The sequence below is a fragment of the Clarias gariepinus genome, unplaced genomic scaffold (assembly GCF_024256425.1).
Source record: "Clarias gariepinus isolate MV-2021 ecotype Netherlands unplaced genomic scaffold, CGAR_prim_01v2 scaffold_38, whole genome shotgun sequence".
Taxonomy (NCBI): domain Eukaryota; kingdom Metazoa; phylum Chordata; class Actinopteri; order Siluriformes; family Clariidae; genus Clarias; species Clarias gariepinus.
This window is the reverse complement of record NW_026521005.1, coordinates 105,218-127,964: the sequence shown is the minus strand read 5'-3', so window position 1 is coordinate 127,964 and position 22,747 is coordinate 105,218. Positions and strand designations below refer to the sequence as shown.

The 22,747-nt window shown below is 44.8% G+C and overlaps 1 protein-coding gene across 1 annotated transcript in view; it reads right to left on the bottom strand.

The window, feature by feature from the left end:
* The window catches only part of htra1b (HtrA serine peptidase 1b), a 30,660-nt gene extending 9,730 nt beyond the window's left edge, over nt 1–20,930 (bottom strand). The window contains exons 1-3 of the mRNA XM_053490996.1: nt 20,399–20,930; nt 12,139–12,241; nt 10,878–11,082 (exon numbers count right to left, since the gene is read on the bottom strand). Coding sequence (XP_053346971.1) covers nt 10,878–11,082; nt 12,139–12,241; nt 20,399–20,840 — 750 coding nt within the window. The 5' untranslated portion in view covers nt 20,841–20,930. The remainder of the gene's footprint in view (nt 1–10,877; nt 11,083–12,138; nt 12,242–20,398) is intronic.
* Nucleotides 20,931–22,747: the final 1,817 nt, after the last annotated feature.

Here is a 22,747-nt window from a genome sequence, read left to right as displayed (position 1 = left end):
TGGCATTAACCAACAAGCTGGATGTAGTCAGACTGGGGTACAATTTTAAAATCGCAAAATTTATTTCCTGTGACCTCACTGCTACATCTGCTACTGGACAAACCCTCCACAACGTCACACGCAGGTTTTCTGAAGATTTTGTTTTTTGAAGCTCAGCTGCAGGAGCTCTGATCGTCGCCATCTTGGAAGGAGCTGACTCCGCCCAAACCTCAGTTAATCTATAAATAGGCAAATGGGTGGAGTTATTACTGTTGTGAAATTGTACATTTTATTAAGGGGCTCTATGGGGATTGACTCACTTTTGGATCCTAGTGGTCATTCGAGGAACTGCACGTTCTGGTTGTAACGTTACCTTGGTCTATTTTTTTCAACAGTACATAGCACTGGTCATATGGGGGCGCTGTGCCAATAAATCACTAGCATGAAAAAGAGCAGGATGAGGCAGACTATCCCTGTGTGTGTTCTCTTGATCCGTACTGCTGGAGTACTTGGGGTTTATGATGTCCTGCTATATACTCATCCTGTAATAAATACTGAGGATGTTTCAGGACTGGAGGCTTGAAGTGATCTGGACCAGTCCTGGTCTTGAATTTATCCTGAACATATCAATAACCTTCAGCTCTGAATGAAAGGAAGTGCAGATTTCTCATTCATACTGTATTAGAGCACCATGAGCAGATGTTCTTCACACTCACTTAAAGTTTTGTGATTTATAATTGATTGCGTATTAATTGTGTATACAAATGTATACAAACTAGACTGAATGTGGGTTTTGTATCAGCATTAATCCGTTTCAAGGAAAATTTCAGACAGTACAGTTTATCATGAGATACCAAGCAGAGATTAAGCAGTGTGTGTTTCAGAAACGCCTACATCAACTCCATCCCAGTGTTTATCTGATGAAAACCCACATGTTCTACAGGACGAGTTTTCAAATGACCCAAATGTGACGACATGAGTTTTCTGTTATTCTAAAGTCTTACTTTGTTTTTATTCTTAAAGCTATAATCAAAAAAATATTATACATTTAAACATTTTCTCATATGTCATTAATACGCCATAAATATTCAGATTATTTTCATGTTAGTTTTCTGGACCGCGCATTCAGAGTGACAAACACATGAGACTCTCAGAAACATCTTAAAAATACAATCCACAAAATCCATCTTCATCATGAGAGCAACATTTGTAATTTATATCTGTAAAATAAAGGAAATAAAACCAAAGAGAGGTTTGTGAGCTCCCCTCACGACCCCATGCGTAAACATAGCGACCACACATGGGGTCATGACCTCTAGTTTAATACTTTCATAAATATCATTAGTCACTCAAACATTGACAATGGTGACTCAGATTTATACAAGCTTTGGATTAAATATGAATCAGCCTTGATCTAAACTGATGTTGTGACCCAGTTGGTCTCCTAAACCAACTTGAGAGAACTTGTGTGTGTGTGCGTGACTCACTAAAGTCTGATCCATCATGTTTACGTCTGGAATTTTCCCACTGATGAATTATGAGAAGCGAGAACAGCAGTTTCCTGCGCCAAGAAAGGGGACAGGAATCTGTTTACTGAGACCACACAACGGGTAAACCATCACCGAGCTGTGTGTAGACGGAGCGTCCTCAAAGCTCCTCTGATATCTCAGAATAAGGAAAAAAAAGTTCTGAAGATGTTCCTGTTTTAATTCTAATTTGTCACTTCCAGGAAACAATGACAAATTTCTTGATGTCTCCATCTGTTTATCAAGTTAAAAGCTCACTAAAAGGTGGACGCCCTGCCCCTGGGGGTGTGTCTTGCTTTACGGTAGCGGCTGGTCAGCAGTAGACATGTTTCACCTGTGTGTTCTTGGCCGTGCATCTTCCTGCTTGGCTGAGGATAGACTCTCCTCACTGATTGGCTGTAGATAGACTCTCCTCACCGATTGGATGAGGATAGACTCTCCTCAGTGATGGGCTGTGGATATACTCTCCTCACTGATTGGCTGTAGATAGACTCACCTCACTGATTGGCTGTAGATAGACTCACCTCGCTGATTGGCTGTAGATAGACTCACCTCGCTGATTGGCTGTAGATAGACTCACCTCGCTGATTGGCTGTAGATAGACTCACCTCGCTGATTGGCTGTAGATAGACTCACCTCGCTGATTGGATGAGGATAGACTCTCCTCGCTGATTGGATGAGGATAGACTCTCCTCGCTGATTGGCTGTAGATAGACTCTCCTCACTGATTGGCTGTAGATAGACTCACCTCACTGATTGGCTGAGGATAGTCTGAGGATAGACTCACCTCACTGATTGGCTGAGGATAGACTCACCTCACTGATTGGCTGAGGATAGACTCTCCTCACTGATTGGCTGTAGATAGACTCACCTCACTGATTGGCTGTAGATAGACTCACCTCGCTGATTGGCTGTAGATAGACTCACCTCGCTGATTGGCTGTAGATAGACTCACCTCGCTGATTGGCTGTAGATAGACTCACCTCGCTGATTGGCTGTAGATAGACTCACCTCGCTGATTGGATGAGGATAGACTCTCCTCGCTGATTGGATGAGGATAGACTCTCCTCGCTGATTGGCTGTAGATAGACTCTCCTCACTGATTGGCTGTAGATAGACTCACCTCACTGATTGGCTGAGGATAGTCTGAGGATAGACTCACCTCACTGATTGGCTGAGGATAGACTCACCTCACTGATTGGCTGTAGATAGACTCTCCTCACTGATTGGCTGTAGATAGACTCTCCTCACTGATTGGCTGAGGATAGACTCTCCTCACTGATTGGCTGAGGATAGACTCTCCTCACTGATTGGCTGTAGATAGACTCTCCTCACTGATTGGCTGTAGATAGACTCTCCTCACTGATTGGCTGTAGATAGACTCTCCTCACTGATTGGCTGTAGATAGACTCTCCTCACTGATTGGCTGTAGATAGACTCTCCTCACTGATTGGCTGTAGATAGACTCTCCTCACTGATTGGCTGTAGATAGACTCTCCTCACTGATTGGCTGTAGATAGACTCTCCTCACTGATTGGCTGTAGATAGACTCTCCTCACTGATTGGCTGTAGATAGACTCTCCTCACTGATTGGCTGTAGATAGACTCTCCTCACTGATTGGCTGTAGATAGACTCTCCTCACTGATTGGCTGTAGATAGACTCTCCTCACTGATTGGCTGTAGATAGACTCTCCTCACTGATTGGCTGTAGATAGACTCTCCTCACTGATTGGCTGTAGATAGACTCTCCTCACTGATTGGCTGTAGATAGACTCACCTCACTGATTGGCTGTAGATAGACTCACCTCACTGATTGGCTGTAGATAGACTCTCCTCACTGATTGGCTGTAGATAGACTCTCCTCACTGATTGGCTGTAGATAGACTCTCCTCACTGATTGGCTGAGGATAGACTCTCCTCTCTGATTGTCTGAGGATAGACTCTCCTCGCTGATTGGCTGTAGATAGACTCTCCTCGCTGATTGGCTGTAGATAGACTCTCCTCGCTGATTGGCTGTAGATAGACTCTCCTCACTGATTGGCTGTAGATAGACTCTCCTCACTGATTGGCTGTAGATAGACTCTCCTCACTGATTGGCTGTAGATAGACTCTCCTCACTGATTGTCTGAGGATAGTCTGAGGATAGACTCTCCTCTCTGATTGGCTGAGGATAGACTCTCCTCGCTGACTGGCTGTAGATAGACTCTCCTCGCTGATTGGCTGTAGATAGACTCTCCTCGCTGATTGGCTGTAGATAGACTCACCTCGCTGATTGGCTGTAGATAGACTCTCCTCACTGATTGGCTGTAGATAGACTCTCCTCACTGATTGGCTGAGGATAGACTCACCTCACTGATTGGCTGTAGATAGACTCACCTCGCTGATTGGATGAGGATAGACTCTCCTCGCTGATTGGCTGTAGATAGACTCTCCTCGCTGATTGGCTGTAGATAGACTCACCTCACTGATTGGCTGAGGATAGACTCTCCTCACTGATTGTCTGAGGATAGTCTGAGGATAGACTCTCCTCTCTGATTGGCTGAGGATAGACTCTCCTCGCTGACTGGCTGTAGATAGACTCTCCTCGCTGATTGGCTGTAGATAGACTCTCCTCGCTGATTGGCTGTAGATAGACTCTCCTCACTGATTGGCTGTAGATAGACTCTCCTCACTGATTGGCTGTAGATAGACTCTCCTCACTGATTGGCTGAGGATAGACTCACCTCGCTGATTGGCTGTAGATAGACTCACCTCGCTGATTGGATGAGGATAGACTCTCCTCGCTGATTGGCTGTAGATAGACTCTCCTCACTGATTGGCTGTAGATAGACTCACCTCACTGATTGGCTGAGGATAGTCTGAGGATAGACTCACCTCACTGATTGGCTATAGATAGACTCTCCTCGCTGATTGGCTGTAGATAGACTCTCCTCACTGATTGGCTGAGGATAGACTCTCCTCACTGATTGGCTGAGGATAGACTCTCCTCACTGATTGGCTGAGGATAGACTCTCCTCACTGATTGGCTGAGGATAGACTCTCCTCACTGATTGGCTGAGGATAGACTCTCCTCACTGATTGGCTGTAGATAGACTCTCCTCACTGATTGGCTGTAGATAGACTCTCCTCACTGATTGGCTGTAGATAGACTCTCCTCACTGATTGGCTGTAGATAGACTCTCCTCACTGATTGGCTGTAGATAGACTCACCTCACTGATTGGCTGTAGATAGACTCACCTCACTGATTGGCTGAGGATAGACTCTCCTCACTGATTGGCTGTAGATAGACTCTCCTCACTGATTGGCTGTAGATAGACTCTCCTCACTGATTGGCTGTAGATAGACTCTCCTCACTGATTGGCTGTAGATAGACTCTCCTCACTGATTGGCTGTAGATAGACTCTCCTCACTGATTGTCTGTAGATAGACTCTCCTCACTGATTGTCTGTAGATAGACTCTCCTCACTGATTGTCTGAGGATAGACTCTCCTCACTGATTGTCTGAGGATAGACTCTCCTCACTGATTGTCTGAGGATAGACTCTCCTCTCTAATTGTCTGAGGATAGACTCTCCTCGCTGATTGGCTGTAGATAGACTCTCCTCACTGATTGGCTGTAGATAGACTCTCCTCACTGATTGGCTGTAGATAGACTCTCCTCACTGATTGTCTGAGGATAGTCTGAGGATAGACTCTCCTCTCTGATTGTCTGAGGATAGACTCTCCTCTCTGATTGGTTGAGGATAGACTCTCCTCACTGATTGGTTGAGGATAGACTCTCCTCACTGATTGGCTGGGGATAGACTTTTCTCACTGATTGGCTGGCTCAGAGCAGACGTCTCTCCGCACCAAAGTTAATAATTTTCATAAATTACTCAAACCTTTTTCAACAACAAGGAACATGTCTGATCTCTGTGTAAGTGATGGACCTGTCCCGTAGTGAGATCTTTACTTGGTGTTAAGCAGGATGTTGAGCGTCTCAGTGGAAGATACAGACATAACGCACTCCTTCATGATGTCTGTGAGAGAGTGGTGTTTGGAGATGAGACCTCCTCCATCTGCTTACAAGTTCCACATGAACACAAGAACCAGGTTAAAGGAAGTAAGAGGGAGAGAGAGTGGAGACCGAGCTCCTACAGGGTTCTGTTGTAGAATATAATCTGCAAACGATTATAGAACCTTAAGAATAAGAATCAGAAATGGCCATGCACCACAGAGAGCTTGCATTTAATACAAAGATGGAGGAAAAAGTTCAATTCAATTACATTTTATTTGTATAGCCCCTTTAACAATTGTTATTGTCGCAAAGCAGCTTAACACAATCAAAAGAATTATTTAAGTCACTTATTTAAGAAGTGATCTTCAGCGCCTGAATCTTTTGCGCAAGTGTTAGTTGGGTTTAGATGTAGGCTGGATTCTTTTTTTTTTTGCAACCAGACAGATTTCAAGCAGACAAATGTTCCTGAGGGGAAAACCTCTCGACCCTGAGGCTTAAGATCCAATCGTATGTGTCTGGCATTGACGTTTGTTCAGGGTCGTGTTAACATTTTGTACATGTCGACATTCTGAACGCTTACAGTAACGGGCGTGTCGTTCTGACTGCAGGTGGTGGAGAAAGCATCCAAGACCTCCTTATGATACGGGACTATCCCGCTCCCTCTCTCTCGTCCCCTCTGAGGCCCTGGACTCCATGCAGATTCCTCCTGGCTGATTGTACGAGGCTCTGGAAGCTCCAGATCTCGATGATTCAACGAAATAAGATTTACACACTGCACATTCTGCACACTGCACTTTTTTTCTTTTCAGGACTCTACAGAGGTTCGTCTCCAGCGGCGATCTCGTAACATGTGGCTCGATGCGTCAGTCCAGTCCAAATAAATCCCAGATGATCTTCTGGAATCGAGACCTGCTACATCGTGAACGTTCTGAATGTGCAGGTCTCGGTTTCAGAACTGATCGTCCTGATGCTTTCTTAGTCGTTCTTATAAAAAAAAAACACACACACTTTTATATTCAGTTATAAAGCAAGAGGACGGATGATGAATTATTCTGATGTTTCTGTCTCCTGTCATGCTTTCGACAGATGCGTGTTTTTTTCTATGGCTTGTATCTAGAAGTCTTTGTCTGTGTGTCACAGTAAAGGATTAAAGAAAAAACAGTCCTGGTGAACAAGAAGGGACTAGCATGTGTGCCCAGAGACTCCTCGCACTGTGTGTGTGTGTGTGTTTGTGTGTGATGATCATGTTGCTGCCAAGCCCTCACATTCCTTCTCTCCCTGGCATCAGGTAATGAGTAAACAGTGCAGCTGCGATGCCCGTGAGGTGTGTTTATTACTCAGTGTTCATCACGGAAAGATTCTGCACATAACAGGAGCCCGGGCTCTACATGTCGCTGTTTACTTTCTGACTGTTTACCTACGCGAGTGTGTGGAGGAGCGGTCCAAGCTCTCGCAGGAACAGAAACACTCAGTGTGTCGAGTTGCACAGCGCCGAGTCACACACAACCGGTCACGTGTCCGAGTCACACTACAGGTCAGGGGAAGAACGAGACAGGAAAACACACAGGGGATGAAGATGTCACACACACACACACACACAACTTTATTTCCTGTAACCTAACAATGCTGGTTTAATTAGGTGGTTAGAGCGGGAAGCTGTTTTCACGGAGTCCTGCTGGTGTCCAGGACGATCTGCTGCTCTGGAGCGTCTGAGGTCCTGACGTTATTCTCTATTCAGAGGCCAGGCATGACGAGGACGTTCCAGATAAAGACTCTTTGTAAGACATGACTGGGCTTTTGTACCGGACAACAAGGGTCTGTCATGAGCGCCTGCTGATCAGGGGGAAAAAAAAAATCACTGTAACAATCTGTAGTGGGCGCCTTATCCAGGGTCAGAGGCAGAGAGGACATGAGGACACTGGACAGGACTCCAGGACAACGGACGGGGCGGAGAGTGTCGCCTCGTACCCTCAGACGTACTGCAACACCCCTGTCTATTTGGTGTCTGGACTTAAACCTGACGTGAGTGTGTGTGCCTGCACGAGACTCAGACAGGCTGCGACACCAAACCCTGGACCGTCTCTCTGCCTCATCACCACCAACACATCACGCACTGATATCTTTGTAGCTTTTACTTTAATTACAGTCGTTTGTGTTTACGCGACCAGATACCAGCATGATGTCTCTCTCTTCCTCTACACGACACTAATTCATCTTCTCAGGGTATGAGTCAGCTCGGGATAATCCTCTGTGTGTGCGGCCGTGACTCAGTGCCGCCGGAATCCACTCGAGTTCTGACAGAACGGAGACACGGGTTCCAAATGTGTCAATCAAATCACACACTCTGTAGAAAAGCTGAAATTCTGACTCTTATACAGCTGGAAACAAAACCGTCTTGAGTTATGGTCAGGTGATCTGGGGATTAGGGCTTACAGTAAAGGAGACCAGCATGTGCTTACATGTGCACGTCCTTTCTTCACTCGCTGAGATTAAGCTCTTATGTAAAGACCATGTAAAGTTTTCTACTGTCATAACCTAGTTTTACTTTATATAAAAATGATTTTATATAAGATTGTGCTGTAACAGGCTTGACCACGCTGTGTGGACCAGTGCAGGAGGGATAACAACATTTTAAGTGACTAAATAATTATTATTACCATTAAAAAAAGATTTGCAGTGTGTTAGATTTGACATTACTTTCTTCAGTTTTGTAACTTTTTAAACAAAGCAAATACATTTCAGTAAGAGGCTTTCATTGAATAATTACGTTTTTTGCACAAAAAATGATGACGATCTGAATGTACTGAATGACCGGGGTGCCGCATCGATGGCACGCGCCATATTCCAGGACAATTGTGGGATCGTGCACCACAGAGTCCTGACCTTTAACCCCAGTGAGAATCTTTGGGACGCGCTGTAGAAGACTAACTGCAGTGGTCCGACTCTCACATCATCAGTTCGAGATCTTGGAGAGGAATTAATGCGACTCTGGATGGAAGTAAAGTTGTACCGTTGCATACGCTTATCAAAAGCAATGCCACGGTTGCAATCAAAGCAGAAAAGGTAAAACAATCAAATATAATTTTTTGTCGGTGGGTTTACCCGTCAGGTGTAGAAATCAGAGCTGAGACGAGAGCACTGGGAAAAGGGGCGGGCTTCCATTCCTATCTGTCTTATTTGGAAATAAACACCACCCTTAGTTGTGTGGTGTGTGTTTGAATGATACCTCATGAGCAGTTTAACTCCGAGTACAGTTGAACTCTTAAACTGTAGAGTGTGTTGATTTGTGAAATGTCTGATGAATTATTTCTTTATGCTAACAGTTTTAATTTTGTTATATAACAGGTGGAGGGAACCCACGCTCCGCGTCTCATGGGCTCTCTGCACCAGAGCAGGAACCTGTCGAGACTCATTCCCAGCACGCTGTGATGAACACGGCTCGAGCTCAGATGCCGCGTGTTTCAGCACGCTCTGGCTCCGCCCACTTTCCTGAGATAAGTGTGAATACCATGCTCTGAAATCTGCCTTGCGGTCCGGCGTCAGACGTGAAGGCTCTCTGTGCTTCTGGAGAGACTGTTCAGGATCAAACACTTCACTTCGTTTCACTACAGCTCGGTGCTCATGTCAGGGCCAGAGAGGCGGGTCTAAACCTCTGGACCTTCACCACAAGCCCCGCCCATTCTCCTCTCACTCCTGCTGTGTGTAAACACTAACGGGTCCGAACTGAGATAAATCGTCCTGTCGGTTCAGGACGAGATGATTTTTCTGATGAATCGTTCAGTTACTGATTAAACCCGAGAGTGTATCTGTGTATGGAATTAACCATGATTATGTGATGAGAAGCTGATCAGCTCATCGACTCCGTGTCTCTCGTGGATCGATCTGCAGAACTGCGATGGACGTGCGAGTGAATAACTGAGACCCAGAGCAGGACGAGAAGTGGAGAATGCTTTAAAAGAAAATGCTTTTAAACTCCTTACAGAGTTCAGAGAATAGTTTATAAGCCGTTTAGGAAAAGTCTGTGATGATGCACGGCTTCGGGATGCAGTTCAGTCATGATCCTGCTCGTCCCCGGCGTAGTGAAGATCAAGAGGCGCTCCGGGCGAGGAAAAACAAAACCATCGATAAAGATGATTCAGCTTCTGCTGCAGAAAATCCGCCGGCGGTGGAGAACATGAGACGCGATGGCAGCGTTAATTATTCAGAGTGCAGCAGTGACTAAGCACAGAAACACGGCATGAGTGTAAGGCTCACACACACACACGCTCAGGAGACACGCAGGAGAATGTTCTGCAGATGTTCAGGAGATATTTAGGAACTGACCAGGAGACTTTAGGGGACATTGAAGAAAATCTAGTAAGTTTAGGAGACTTTCGAGAGACATTAGGAAACATTTAGAAGACTTTAGGAGATATTTAGATGTTCGGGAGACATCCAAGAAACCTTTCCGTGTTACTTAGAAGATGTTCAGGAGAGAGTTGAACATGAACAGTGCTCAAGATGTTCAGGAGACATTAAGGGGTCATTCAGAAGATGTTGATGAGCTGGAGACACTGAGGAGACGTTGAGGAGACAGTGTTGGAAATGGTGTAAAAGAACTGGACTTGTTTAGAAGTGAAGCGGAGCTGATTGTTTAAAGCAGTACAGTGAGTTTCTGAGCACTAAAGCCGTGATGTTCTTACAGTATTAGACTGAGGAACGTTTTCAGGCAGAAAGTTATTTTTAATCTACATTTAACCTCAAAAACCTCACAGTCTCAGTGTGACGTCCAGCCAAGAGACGCATTCCTCAGCCCTGACATCCTGAGGACAAAAAAGGCAAAAATACCACGGACAAATCTTAAAACAGAATAAAACTCCATAGTCTGGATATTTTGTATGTGTGTGTGTGTGTATGTGTGTGTGTGTGTTGGATTCTGGATGCTGATTGGTCGAGAGTCTTTGTGTAACTTTCTGTAAATCCGAGCAGCTGTAACTCTGAAAGTTTATATTAATATTATAATTAATAATAATAATAATATACACTCGTGGTTTACTGTACAGCGCACACACACACACACACACACAGACATACTCCACATTGTGAGATTAGAAGCGTGTGTAACTGATATGTAGCTGAACTTGAACATGAAGACACTAAGGAGAACGCTCCTACATGATGACCATCTCATACAGAACTCCTGCTCACTAATTAACAACACAACATTTACAGAACACACACACACACACACACACACACGCCGCGATCATAAAACACAGACCATCTGGTGCAGGTGAAGGAGTGATTAATGGAGGAGACGTTAGCATGTCACGATTCTGCTCCTCTTTAACCCCGGGTCGCGTAATCAGGGCTAGCGCGTTCACGCGAAACTCACCGGTGTGTCGATCTTGATGAGCGCGATGTCGGCTTTCTCGTCCACGTCTTTGATCTTGGCGTCGTACGTGGCTCCTGACTTCAGCTCCACTTTGACGCGGTGTTTGTTGGCCACGACGTGAGCGTTGGTGACGATCAGACCGTCCTCGGATACGACGAAGCCCGAGCCGCTCGCCACCGCCATCTCCCGCTTAGTGAACACCATCCTGCAAGACGAGCCACACTTCACCAAACTCACCGGCCACAGGAGGGCGCTATTACTCACAAAGAAACAGCTACTCAACATTTCACACGTTTTAGACCCGTGAGCCTGAGAGAACATCACACCACAACGCGGCAGAACTCTGGATTCTCATTGGTCAGAAGGTGTTGATTAGTTTCCTACAGCTGCTTTTATTAGCGTGGGTTTATATATTTATATAATATTGTTTCTATAGAAACGGCTCACTCATGGGGATGTGTACAGCAAACGTGTTGCTGATCATAAACAGATAAAGTGTGGAATTATTGATATTTTCTAAAGAGATGTTTATTATTTAGGAAGGAGTCTCCAGTGTCGGTGCTTGAGCTTTATCAACATCTTCAGGACAGAGCCGTGTTTGTTTTAATTTTGTATTGAAGACAGTCAGGTGTTTAAAACTGCTATAACGTAAGTGACAAGAGGAACTCACTCGTGAATATTAAATGTGACTAAAAACAGATAAAAATCAATTTAACAGGAATAAAATGCAGCTGTTCCTCCATCACACTACACTGTCACTGGGTTATTACCTCCTACAACACACCCCTGCGAGGGTTAATCCTGTACGTATGAGTTCCTAGTGAGTTAAACAGACATGCGAGAAACATCTCAACGTTCCCGAGGGCCAACATTCCCGGTTTAAAGCCTTCCTGCTGGAGAGGAAATCTCAGGGACTTCCTCTGATGGATGACTTGCAGAAAACACACTTTCTCCTCTGCACACTGAAGCTCGCTCCTGATCTCTGCTTTCTCCTCCGCGCAGCACTCTGACCAGAACAGGCATCGGATATCAGATCTCAGAATCACTGCATGAAATCCGTCTGCTTAAAAAGACTCGTACCTGAATGAGCGCGTCATTTAATAAGACATGGGTGCGAGACTGCAGCGGAAGAGGAGGAGCAGTGTGTGATGTTCTCTCAAAGACGTGGAAGTGGAGAGGAAGTGCTGGAGATGTTGGCCCTCATCAGAGCAGTGTGTGTGTGTGTGTGTGTGAGAGAGACAGAGAGGTGCGGGAGTCGTACTTGCGGTAGAGCTCGATGTGGACCACGGCTGGGGCGATCTTCTCCACCACGTCGGCGATGAAGTTGTACCTGTGACGCAGGCTGTCGGGATTCACGTCCTGACCTGAGGAGAGAACGTCTCACCGTGAACATCACTACACACTACAGAGCCTACACACGCAGAATCCTGCACTCTGATTGGCGTGGTGTGACTGTGAAGATCGGACACTTGCGCAGATTCATACTCATGCGCTCGCTCTAATACACGATCGTTTCCATAGCAACGAGATGTGTAATTGATGTTGATATAATAATTGTCTGTTTGAAGAATAATCGCTTATTTAACATTTATAGATGGAAGGAGTCTCCAGCGTCAGACCATCAGAAATCTCAACCCAAACATCACAACCTTCAGCTTTAATGTCCAGACTTTTACGGTTTTCCTGCATATCATTTTGTTCATTTTTCACGCATAACAAACACACACACACACACACACCTTAAACCTGAAAACATCCCCCCGTAGCCTTCGCTCTTCTTCGTCTGGAGTTCTGTGTGAGCGACTCCTCAGGATTAACTGCAGCCATGTTGTTTGTGTTTATTTCCATGTTGTTTACAGCTTGACCCGGTAAAAGATGAATCAAACACAGATGGGAGAAGCTAACAGGACATAGACTGCATGCTAACCACATCATACGCGCCACGATGCTAGCGAGCCGCTAACACGTATTTATTTTTCAGCCCTGTAATGTGGGCGCTTGTGAATCCTAATTACTTCTCCTAACGTGTCTCAGATTCCTGAAACATGGGAGAGAACACATGTATAAAGTTTTATTATTCTTTTTGTCTTTTGACTGGAATCTCGTTTATTAATCTGTTTTGTGTTCATGAATCTAGATATTAAAAATCTGCACCTGTGTTTGTGAGCTCAGAGCGGGCAGAGCCTCCTTTGCTCTCTTATACTAAAAGCCTGTTTAATGCAGCATTAACACACAGCGAGGTCACATGACCAAATTTGGGCTCGTTATGGTGTTTGCTCATTAATTTCCAGGAAAGGTTCTTCACAGCCAAATGTCTGCTCAATGTTCTGGCGTGTGCTTTAACACTGAAACGAGCAGATAAAGAGACCTCTGGGACGTTTCCTCGTGCTATCGCGCACCTCGCCAGCCATACTGCCGAGACATCAGCTCGTACGTCAGACGCATTACATCATCGTCTGCCATGCTGACTCTGAGAATGAGCCGTTACTCCGCTGCTGTGAGACTCTGTATACCTGTTATATCTTTGAGTATTAATTACAAGGCTCAGTAACGGTGCCAATAGTTTTGGTATGAGATGTAAGAGGTGCAGAACGCTCGGCGGTGACTCAGACCATCATCTGCCATGGAGCTGCGGCGCACGCCGACTCTTCTGATGCTAAGTCAGCGCTCATTAAACCAAAACCCTCTGTGTGTGTGTGTGTGTGTGTGTGTGTGTGTGTGTGTGTGTGTGTTGGCTGCGACGCGACATTGCCCACTCAGGATTTAAGCTAATGTTTATGACCATAAAAACACGCCTAACCTTTTGGAATGTTGTTTTAACCCAAAATTGCTGAGAGCTCACTTTGTGGAGGAAAACATCAACACGGAGCTCGAGTGAAAAGCCTCGGGATCGGGTCTGCTGTGATCTCCTGCACAGCTCAGGATCCACAGGAGTACTGAACCTCTCACTCTCAGGGAGTCCAACGTCACCAGAAGGTGTTAAGGTCGAATCCCAGGACTGGCACATTTCACCCTAAACTGTTCTTCGCTTGCGTTCTGTGTTTATGATTCATGAAATTGTCCTGAATTAAAAAACACTGCATGTTCTTGTCACCTGCAGGGTTTGAGCTCCGTCCACTCAGGCACTCAGGTTATATAACAGCTGGGTCTTAAACTCCAGCTGGAAGGATGACATAACGCAGTCTATCGTCAGTTCGAGCGTAACTGTGTATGTGTGTATGTGTGTGTGTGTGTGTGTGTGTGTGTGTGAGAGAGAAAGGGAGAAGCTCAGAAGCTTTGGCTCGGAGCACACGTAGTGTGAGCCATGTCGGGGGTTAAAGTCACTCATGACCCCGAACACTCCATCTCCTCGAGAAGGTTTCCAGAGAACTCCACACACACATCATTTGTTAAAAATCATTTCCTGAAGTCGCAATCTGAAACTCCGTTATTTAACTGAAATCTAAAACACATGATGGAAAAAACAGTTCCAGAACGTTCCGTGTACAGTATGTGTGGGCGTGGCCTCATGCAGCACATTTGTTTTTTTGTTGTTTTTAGACTAATCTGATTAAGAAGCCCAAATCCGGTCTTGCGTTAGAGGGCGTGTCAGAGCTTCACTTCCCCGACCCCTGACCTCCACAATCCTCAGACGAACCTCAAGCGTTTTACAGAAATCTGTTTAAAAAGTTACTGCAGAGCCATGATGTTTCTCAACACACACACACACACACACATTTATTTTCTAAACTCGGCCGCGGCTGTCTGGATCAGACCACCAGCTGCTGGAAGCCGGCCAAGATTAAATTATTATATTTTTTTTTACAGGAAAGCATTAAGCTAAACACTCGATATCAGCAGTTCCCGAAAACCAGAGGATGGACGTAGGAGGAATTTTACATTTTTGGGAAAAAAAATAGAGTTCAGTGAGTTCAGCATGGACCGACTTCTCTTTCATCTGAGAGAGTCGCAGTGTCGTAGCGTCAAATCTCTAAGCTTAGCGCCGATTCTTTCACACCCGCTGTTCGTGAATATTGTAACCGCCAGAACGTTCAGCTACTCCTGTGAGAACGTCTCTAAAGCACTTCTGCCCTCCTGCTGGTGTCACGGCTGAACGAGATGATAAACCTGATATAACCTGATTCATTTCCCATAACAGCATGACCGGGAGTGTTCTACTCCTCTAACACCAAAGAAAATGTCACAATGTTAATTATTCATTAATTAAACCGTACATCATCATTTTAATGAGTTTTAATTCGTTTGAATCGGTTCCTGTTGTCACTCACGTTACAGCATCGGTAAACACTCGATCCCTCACCAGACTCTCGCTCTAAAGATGAAACGCAGTGTAGACACTCTGTCCTGAAGATTTGGGAAAAGTTAACTCTCACACTGGAGACTCCTTTCATGCACGTTACATGAACTCATGTCTTCCTAAACAGAGCGCAGATTAAAGGAACCGGTCCTGACTCGACTCGGCTCTTACACACGTGCCACGTGCTCACACTAAACCGCACGCGCACTGAGAAATAAAGAGGCTGAGACTCATTAATTTTAGTAAGAACAGAGTCACATGACAGCTGTATAATCAGGGACAGGGACCTAACCGGAAGGCGTCAGGTTCAAGGCCCTTAACTCTCACCTGCTCCGGTTTTCAAAAACAAGATAAACATTTAGGTCCTCCAGGTAAGGGCGTCTGATTAATCACGTAAAATTAAAATTATTTAAATATAATCACTACTTAGGCTCAAGTGTGTGTGTGTTTGTGTGTGTTCACATGGATGTGTGCATATTAAATGATTTCTTTAAATGCATGTGTGTGTGTGATTGTGTAACGCACACCTTTGCCACACCTCTGCACTACGTGTCTATTGAATATGAGTACAGTGTGTGTAATGTATGTGTGTTTACTAAATTGTAGTGTGTGATGTGTGTATGATGTGTGTATAGTGCATTATGTGTGTAAAATGTGTGTGACGTGTATACAGTGTGTGATGTGTGCAGAGTGTATTATGTGTGTGTGATGTGTGTATAGTGTGTATGATGTGTATATAGTGTGTATGATGTGTGTATAGTGTGTATGATGTGTGTATAGTGTGTGATGTGTGTATAGTGTGTGATGTGTGTATTATGTGTGTGATGTGTGTATAGTGTGTGATGTGTGTATAGTGTGTGATGTGTGTATAGTGTGTGATGTGTGTATAGTGTGTGATGTGTGTATAGTGTGTGTAAAGTGTATGATGTGTGACGTGTGTATATTGTAGTGTATAGTGTGTGACGTGTGTATAGTGTGTGACGTGTATAGTGTGTGTAGTGTGTATTATGTGTGTGATGTGTGTATAATGTGTGATGTGTGTATAGTGTGTGATGTGTGTATAATCTATGATGTGTGTATTATGTGTGTATAGTGTGTGATGTGTGTATGATGTGTGTATAGTGTGTGATCTGTGTATGATGTGTGTATAGTGTGTGTATGATGTGTGTATAGTGTGTGATGTGTGTATGATGTGTGTATAGTGCATTATGTGTGTAAAATGTGTGTGACATGTATACAGTGTGTGATGTGTGCAGAGTGTATTATGTGTGTATGATGTGTGTAAAATGTGTGTGACGTGTATACAGTGTGTGATGTGTGCAGAGTGTATTATGTGTGTGTGATGTGTGTATAGTGTGTGATGTGTGTATAGTGTGTGATGTGTGTATAGTGTGTATGATGTGTATATAGTGTGTATGATGTGTGTATAGTGTGTATGATGTGTGTATAGTGTGTATGATGTGTGTATAGTGTGTGATGTGTGTATTATGTGTGTGATGTGTGTATAGTGTGTGATGTGTGTATAGTGTGTGATGTGTGTATAGTGTGTGTATAGTGTATGATGTGTGACGTGTGTATATTGTAGTGTATAGTGTGTGACGTGTGTATAGTGTGTGACGTGTATAGTGTGTGTAGTGTGTATTATGTGTGTGATGTGTGTATAATGTGTGATGTGTGTATAATCTATGATGTGTGTATTATGTGTGTATAGTGTGTGATGTGTGTATGAGGTGTGTATAGTGTGTGATCTGTGTATGATGTGTGTATAGTGTGTGTATGATGTGTGTATAGTGTGTGATGTGTGTATGATGTGTGTATAGTGCATTATGTGTGTAAAATGTGTGTGACGTGTATACAGTGTGTGATGTGTGCAGAGTGTATTATGTGTGTATGATGTGTGTATAGTGTGTGATGTGTGTATAGTGTGTGATGTGTGTATAGTGTGTATGATGTGTGTATAGTGTGTATGATGTGTGTATAGTGTGTATGATGTGTGTATAGTGTGTGATGTGTGTATAGTGTGTGATGTGTGTATAGTGTGTGTATAGTGTATGATGTGTGACGTGTGTATATTGTAGTGTATAGTGTGTGACGTGTGTATAGTGTGTGACATGTGTATAGTGTGTGTATAGTGTGTGATGTGTGTATTATGTGTGTGATGTGATGTGACTCCTCCTGCCCCTTCCTCTCTGACTGCTGACGATTTTGCCACATTCTACGATGGGAAGATTGTAGCAATCCGCCAGTCCTTCGCTCTCAACCAAAGTCCTACGGCAGAACCTCAGGACCTTTCCTTCCCTCCTTTAGCAGAATTTTCCAACTTGTCATCTGACGAGATTCAACAGATCATCTCGTCATCTAACCCCACCACCTGTTCATTAGACCCAATCCCTTCCACAATGCTCCAGGCCATCTCACGAGACCTCCTTCCCTTCACCACAGCCATCATCAACCAATCCATATCATCTGGTCATGTTCCTGCCGCTTTTAAGAAGGCGAGGGTTATTCCCATCCTCAAGAAACCCTGCCTGGACCCATCAGAAGTTAACAACTATCGCCCGGTATCACTGCTCTCTTTTATTTCCAAAATTCTTGAAAGAACGGTTTATAATCAAATGTCTCTTTATCTCTCACAGAACAACCTTAATGACCCAAACCAATCTGGATTCAAAGTGGCACATTCCACAGAGACTGCCCTTCTGTCAGTCACTGAGAAGCTCCATGCTGCTAGATCTGCTAAACTTTCATCTGTCCTCATCCTCCTGGACCTGTCAGCTGCATTTGACACCGTGAACCACAAGATTCTATTATCTATTCTTACAAGCCTTGGAATTTGTGGAACAGCGTGGCAATGGTTTGCTTCTTACCTTAAAGATAGGTCATATGAGGTAACATGGAGGGGATCTACATCTGCCCCACGTAGACTCTCTACTGGTGTCCCGCAGGGCTCAGTACTTGGTCCTCTTCTGTTCTCCCTCTATACCCGGTCTCTTGGTAAGGTCATATCATCGCATGGATTCTCATACCACTGTTATGCAGACGACACCCAACTTGTCCTCTCCTTTCCTCCCTCTGACACTCAGGTTTCCACCCGGATCTCAGCATGTCTGGCAGACATCTCATTTTGGATGGCTGCTCATCAGCTGAAGCTCAATCTCAGTAAAACCGAACTGTTGTTTATCCCTTGTGACTCATCTCCAGGTCAAGACCTTGTGATATCCATGGACAACAACCAAATCACTCCCTCAACCACCGCCCGCAATCTTGGGGTAACCGTGGACAATCATCTGTCATTTTCCCCACACATCGCTAACCTTACTCGCTCTTGTCGATTTCTTCTTTACAATATCAGAAGAATTCGCCCATTTCTTTCTTCACAGGCTACTCAGGTGCTTGTTCAGTCCCTTGTTATTTCAAGACTGGACTACTGCAACTCACTCCTGGCAGGCCTGCCTCTGTCCACGATTCGTCCTCTGCAACTGATCCAGAATGCAGCAGCACGACTCGTTTTTAACCTTCCCAAGTTCTCCCACACCACCCCACTCCTCCGCTCCCTGCACTGGCTTCCTGTAGCTGCCCGCATCAAATTCAAAACACTGATGCTTGCCTACAAAGCCAAAAATGGCCCAGCACCCACTTACCTCTCTGCGCTAATTACACCACGCACTGCACCACGTTGCCTCCGATCCTCCAGCACTGCTCGCCTCATCCCACCATCTCTCAGGGATCGAGGGCGGCATTCATCCAGGCTCTTTTCTGTTCTGGCACCTAGATGGTGGAATGAACTTCCTCTAGATGTCCGTACATCAGAGACTTTGACTATCTTTAAACGACGACTCAAGACGCATCTGTTTCTCCAGTACTTGGACTAACCCCCCTCCCCCCGAGAGGAAAAAAAAAAAAAAAAAAAAAAACTCAGTTGTGTTGGACTAATGGTACTTAGTTATTAACCTAGTTAACCCAGTGTAAGTATGTATCCAATGTTGTAAACATTAAAGCACTTTTTGTAAGTCGCTCTGGATAAGAGCGTCTGCCAAATGCCTAAATGTAAATGTAAATGTAAATGATGTGTGTATAGTGTGTGATGTGTGTATGATGTGTGTATAGTGTGTGTATGATGTGTGTATAGTGTGTGATGTGTGTATAGTGTGTGATGTGTGTATAGTGTGTGATGTGTGTATGATGTGTGTGATGTGTGTATAGTGTGTGATGTGTGTATAGTGTGTGATGTGTGTATAGTGTGTGATGTGTGTATAATGTATGATGTGTGTATAGTGTGTGATGTGTGTGATGTGTGTATGATGTGTGTGATGTGTGTATGATGTGTGTGATGTGTGTATAGTGTGTGATCTGTGTATAGTGTGTGATCTGTGTATGATGTGTGTATAGTGTGTGTATGATGTGTGTATAGTGTGTGATCTGTGTATGATGTGTGTATAGTGTGTGATGTGTGTATAATCTATGATGTGTGTATGATGTGTGTATAGTGTGTGATCTGTGTATGATGTGTGTATAGTGTGTATGATGTGTGTATAGTGTGTGTATGATGTGTGTATAGTGTGTGATGTGTGTATGATGTGTGTATGATGTGTGTATAGTGTGTGATGTGTGTATGATGTGTGTATGATGTGTGTATAGTGTGTGATCTGTGTATGATGTGTGTATAGTGTGTGATGTGTGTATAGTGTGTGATGTGTGTATAGTGTGTGATGTGTGTATAATCTATGATGTGTGTATGATGTGTGTATAGTGTGTGATCTGTGTATGATGTGTGTATAGTGTGTATGATGTGTGTATGATGTGTGTATAGTGTGTGTATGATGTGTGTATAGTGTGTGTATGATGTGTGTATAGTGTGTGATGTGTGTATGATGTGTGTATAGTGTGTGATCTGTGTATGATGTGTGTATAGTGTGTGATGTGTGTATAGTGTGTGATCTGTGTATGATGTGTGTATAGTGTGTGATGTGTGTATAGTGTGTGTATGATGTGTGTATAGTGTGTGTATGATGTGTGTATAGTGTGTGTATGATGTGTGTATAGTGTGTGTATGATGTGTGTATAGTGTGTGTATGATGTGTGTATAGTGTGTGATGTGTGTATGATGTGTGTGATGTGTGTATGATGTGTGTATAGTGTGTGATCTGTGTATGATGTGTGTATAGTGTGTGATGTGTGTATAGTGTGTGATGTGTGTATAGTGTGTGATGTGTGTATGATGTACCTTTGCCGCACGCGCCCCTCTGCACCACGATGACGGGCGGCTGGTTGAGTCGCTGCGCGCTCCCGCTGGCCCCCCGGAGCGCGCACACGTTGCGGTAGGTCACCCCGTCACTGCCGCAGGCCGGCTCCGCGCTCTCGCAGGTGCACACTCCGCTCTTGGCGCGCCTGCGCACGGTGGAGCTGTAGGCCACGCCCCCGGTGACGGAGCATCGCAGGCCCTCGGCGCAGTCGCTCTGTGTGCTGCACGGCTCGCCCTCTCCGGACGCGCACGCGGGACAGCAGTCGCAGCGGTCGAGCGCGTCCCCGGGCAGGCAGTCGGCGGGAAGCGGCGGGCACGCGGACCGGTCGCAGCGCTCGGGGCAGTCGGGAGCGCGCGCGCCGCATGACACCGGGCCGGCGAGCACGAGCAGCACGCACGCGCAGGTCACGGACAGAACGAGCATCCTCGGGTTCGGTGTTACTGATACACACACACTGAGAGAGAGGGAGTGAGAGACTCACACACACACACACACACACACACACTGAGAGAGAGAGATGAGATCAGTGAGGGATTTCAGCTCCGCTGCACTTTTAAAGCCAGCATGCCTCTCACGCAACAACAAAAACAAGCGCGGGGATTGGCCCGCCACTGTGACGTCACGTGAGGGGGCGGGGCGCGAAGCTGAAGTCAATAAGCGAGGCCCCGCCCCCTATCCAACAGCAAGGATGAGGGAAAATCTGAGTGTTAGTCTAACACATCAAAGATGGACAACACACACACACACACACACACACACACTTATATAGCGTAACATTTTGCATTGAGTTTGATGTCTATATAAATAAAATAACGGTTTTGTCTGGTCAGAACTCGCTCTTTATATTCATATCTTTGTTTCTGTCCGTCTGTGTGTCTGTATGTCTGTCCAGACGGATTCTGTCTCAGCATCACACAGAACTGTCTGTCTAGACGTTACTGAATCTCCTGCAGTCCTTAGATCTCTGTCTGAAGTTTAATCTGCACCATTAGTGAATCTAAATGTGGAGTAAAAGTGATGTTATGAACAGTTATGTGTGGGATTTAATAATCTACTGTAAAATAATCTACTAATGCGCTACTGTCTCAATGTAAACAAACACCTGCACCAATAGATATTAATTAGAAAAGATAAAGTGAATATTTTGACTGGGATTAGTTCATATTTTCACTTTGGCTGAAATAACAGCGCTGAAGTGGTATAAGTGAATTTTAACACGCTGGAGTGGTTTTAAGACAAAACTTCATCTTTATCCTTTGATCTACTTTTTCCATTTCTCATCTGTGATTCACTCTCCGATTACCGAACAGGGAGTGTATTTGTCTGACCACCAAAGAAGGACAACTTAGTGTAAACAAGGCGTGAACATTAACTTTTCTATATCCTCTATAATTCTATTTCCCATTGATTGTAATAAGATAAAATGGCAGTAGATTCAAAATTTAGCTGTGCACTCGGAACATTTTGTACAATATTTAAATTTTTATTCACAATCCCATGCAAACCGGTAATGTATAATGTCACAACAAACTAAATGATGTGACTTTACAGTTTAAAAATAAAACCTATGATGTACAGACAGGTCTAAACCAGGTCTAGACACAGAACAGACCAGAGCAGTTTCAGCCAGTGACTTATGTTTCATTACAACCGCCGTTAAATAACAAAAAACTAGAAAAAAAAGAAGATAATTCAGTGTGTGTGCCATGGACACTGCACTGATAACAGATTTATGTGTGAGGAGTGAATAGGGTGTAGGGTGTAGGGTGTGGTAGGGCACTTTAGAGTGGAACAGAGGGGGGGGGGGGTTTGTAAGAAGATGTTTATTTCTGCACCATGTATGGAAGGAGTCTCCAGTGTTAGTGCTTCATTAGCGAAGGTAACGCTGTAAGCTTTGAAACATGAAGTGTTAAACTGTAAGATGTTTGTGAGAAAGGTGCCATTATTTTCTCACGCTGTAGAAAAACAAGTGCAGATCTCATGAGCTCATCGCTTTCTTTCCCTCTCCAGCGGTTAATGGAGTGATGGTTGGGTCACCCTCCCTGCAGGGCGTGGGCCGGGGGTCAGGGGTGCGGAGCGAGTGCAGGAATGAAAGACGTGTGTCGAGCAGCACGCCACGCTGACTTCAGTGTAAGCTCATGGAAGAGGAATGTTATAGTGAAGTGATCAGAGCTGTGTGTAGAAACGGATTAATGCAGGAACACAGGGGCACGTCTTCACTGCAAACCCCTTACACATCTCGTCACGCCTTGGTGGACGCTCCACGGCCATGTGACGGACAGAGGGGAGGGGGACAGCCGGACGATGGAGGAAAACGCTGTTAATCTGTG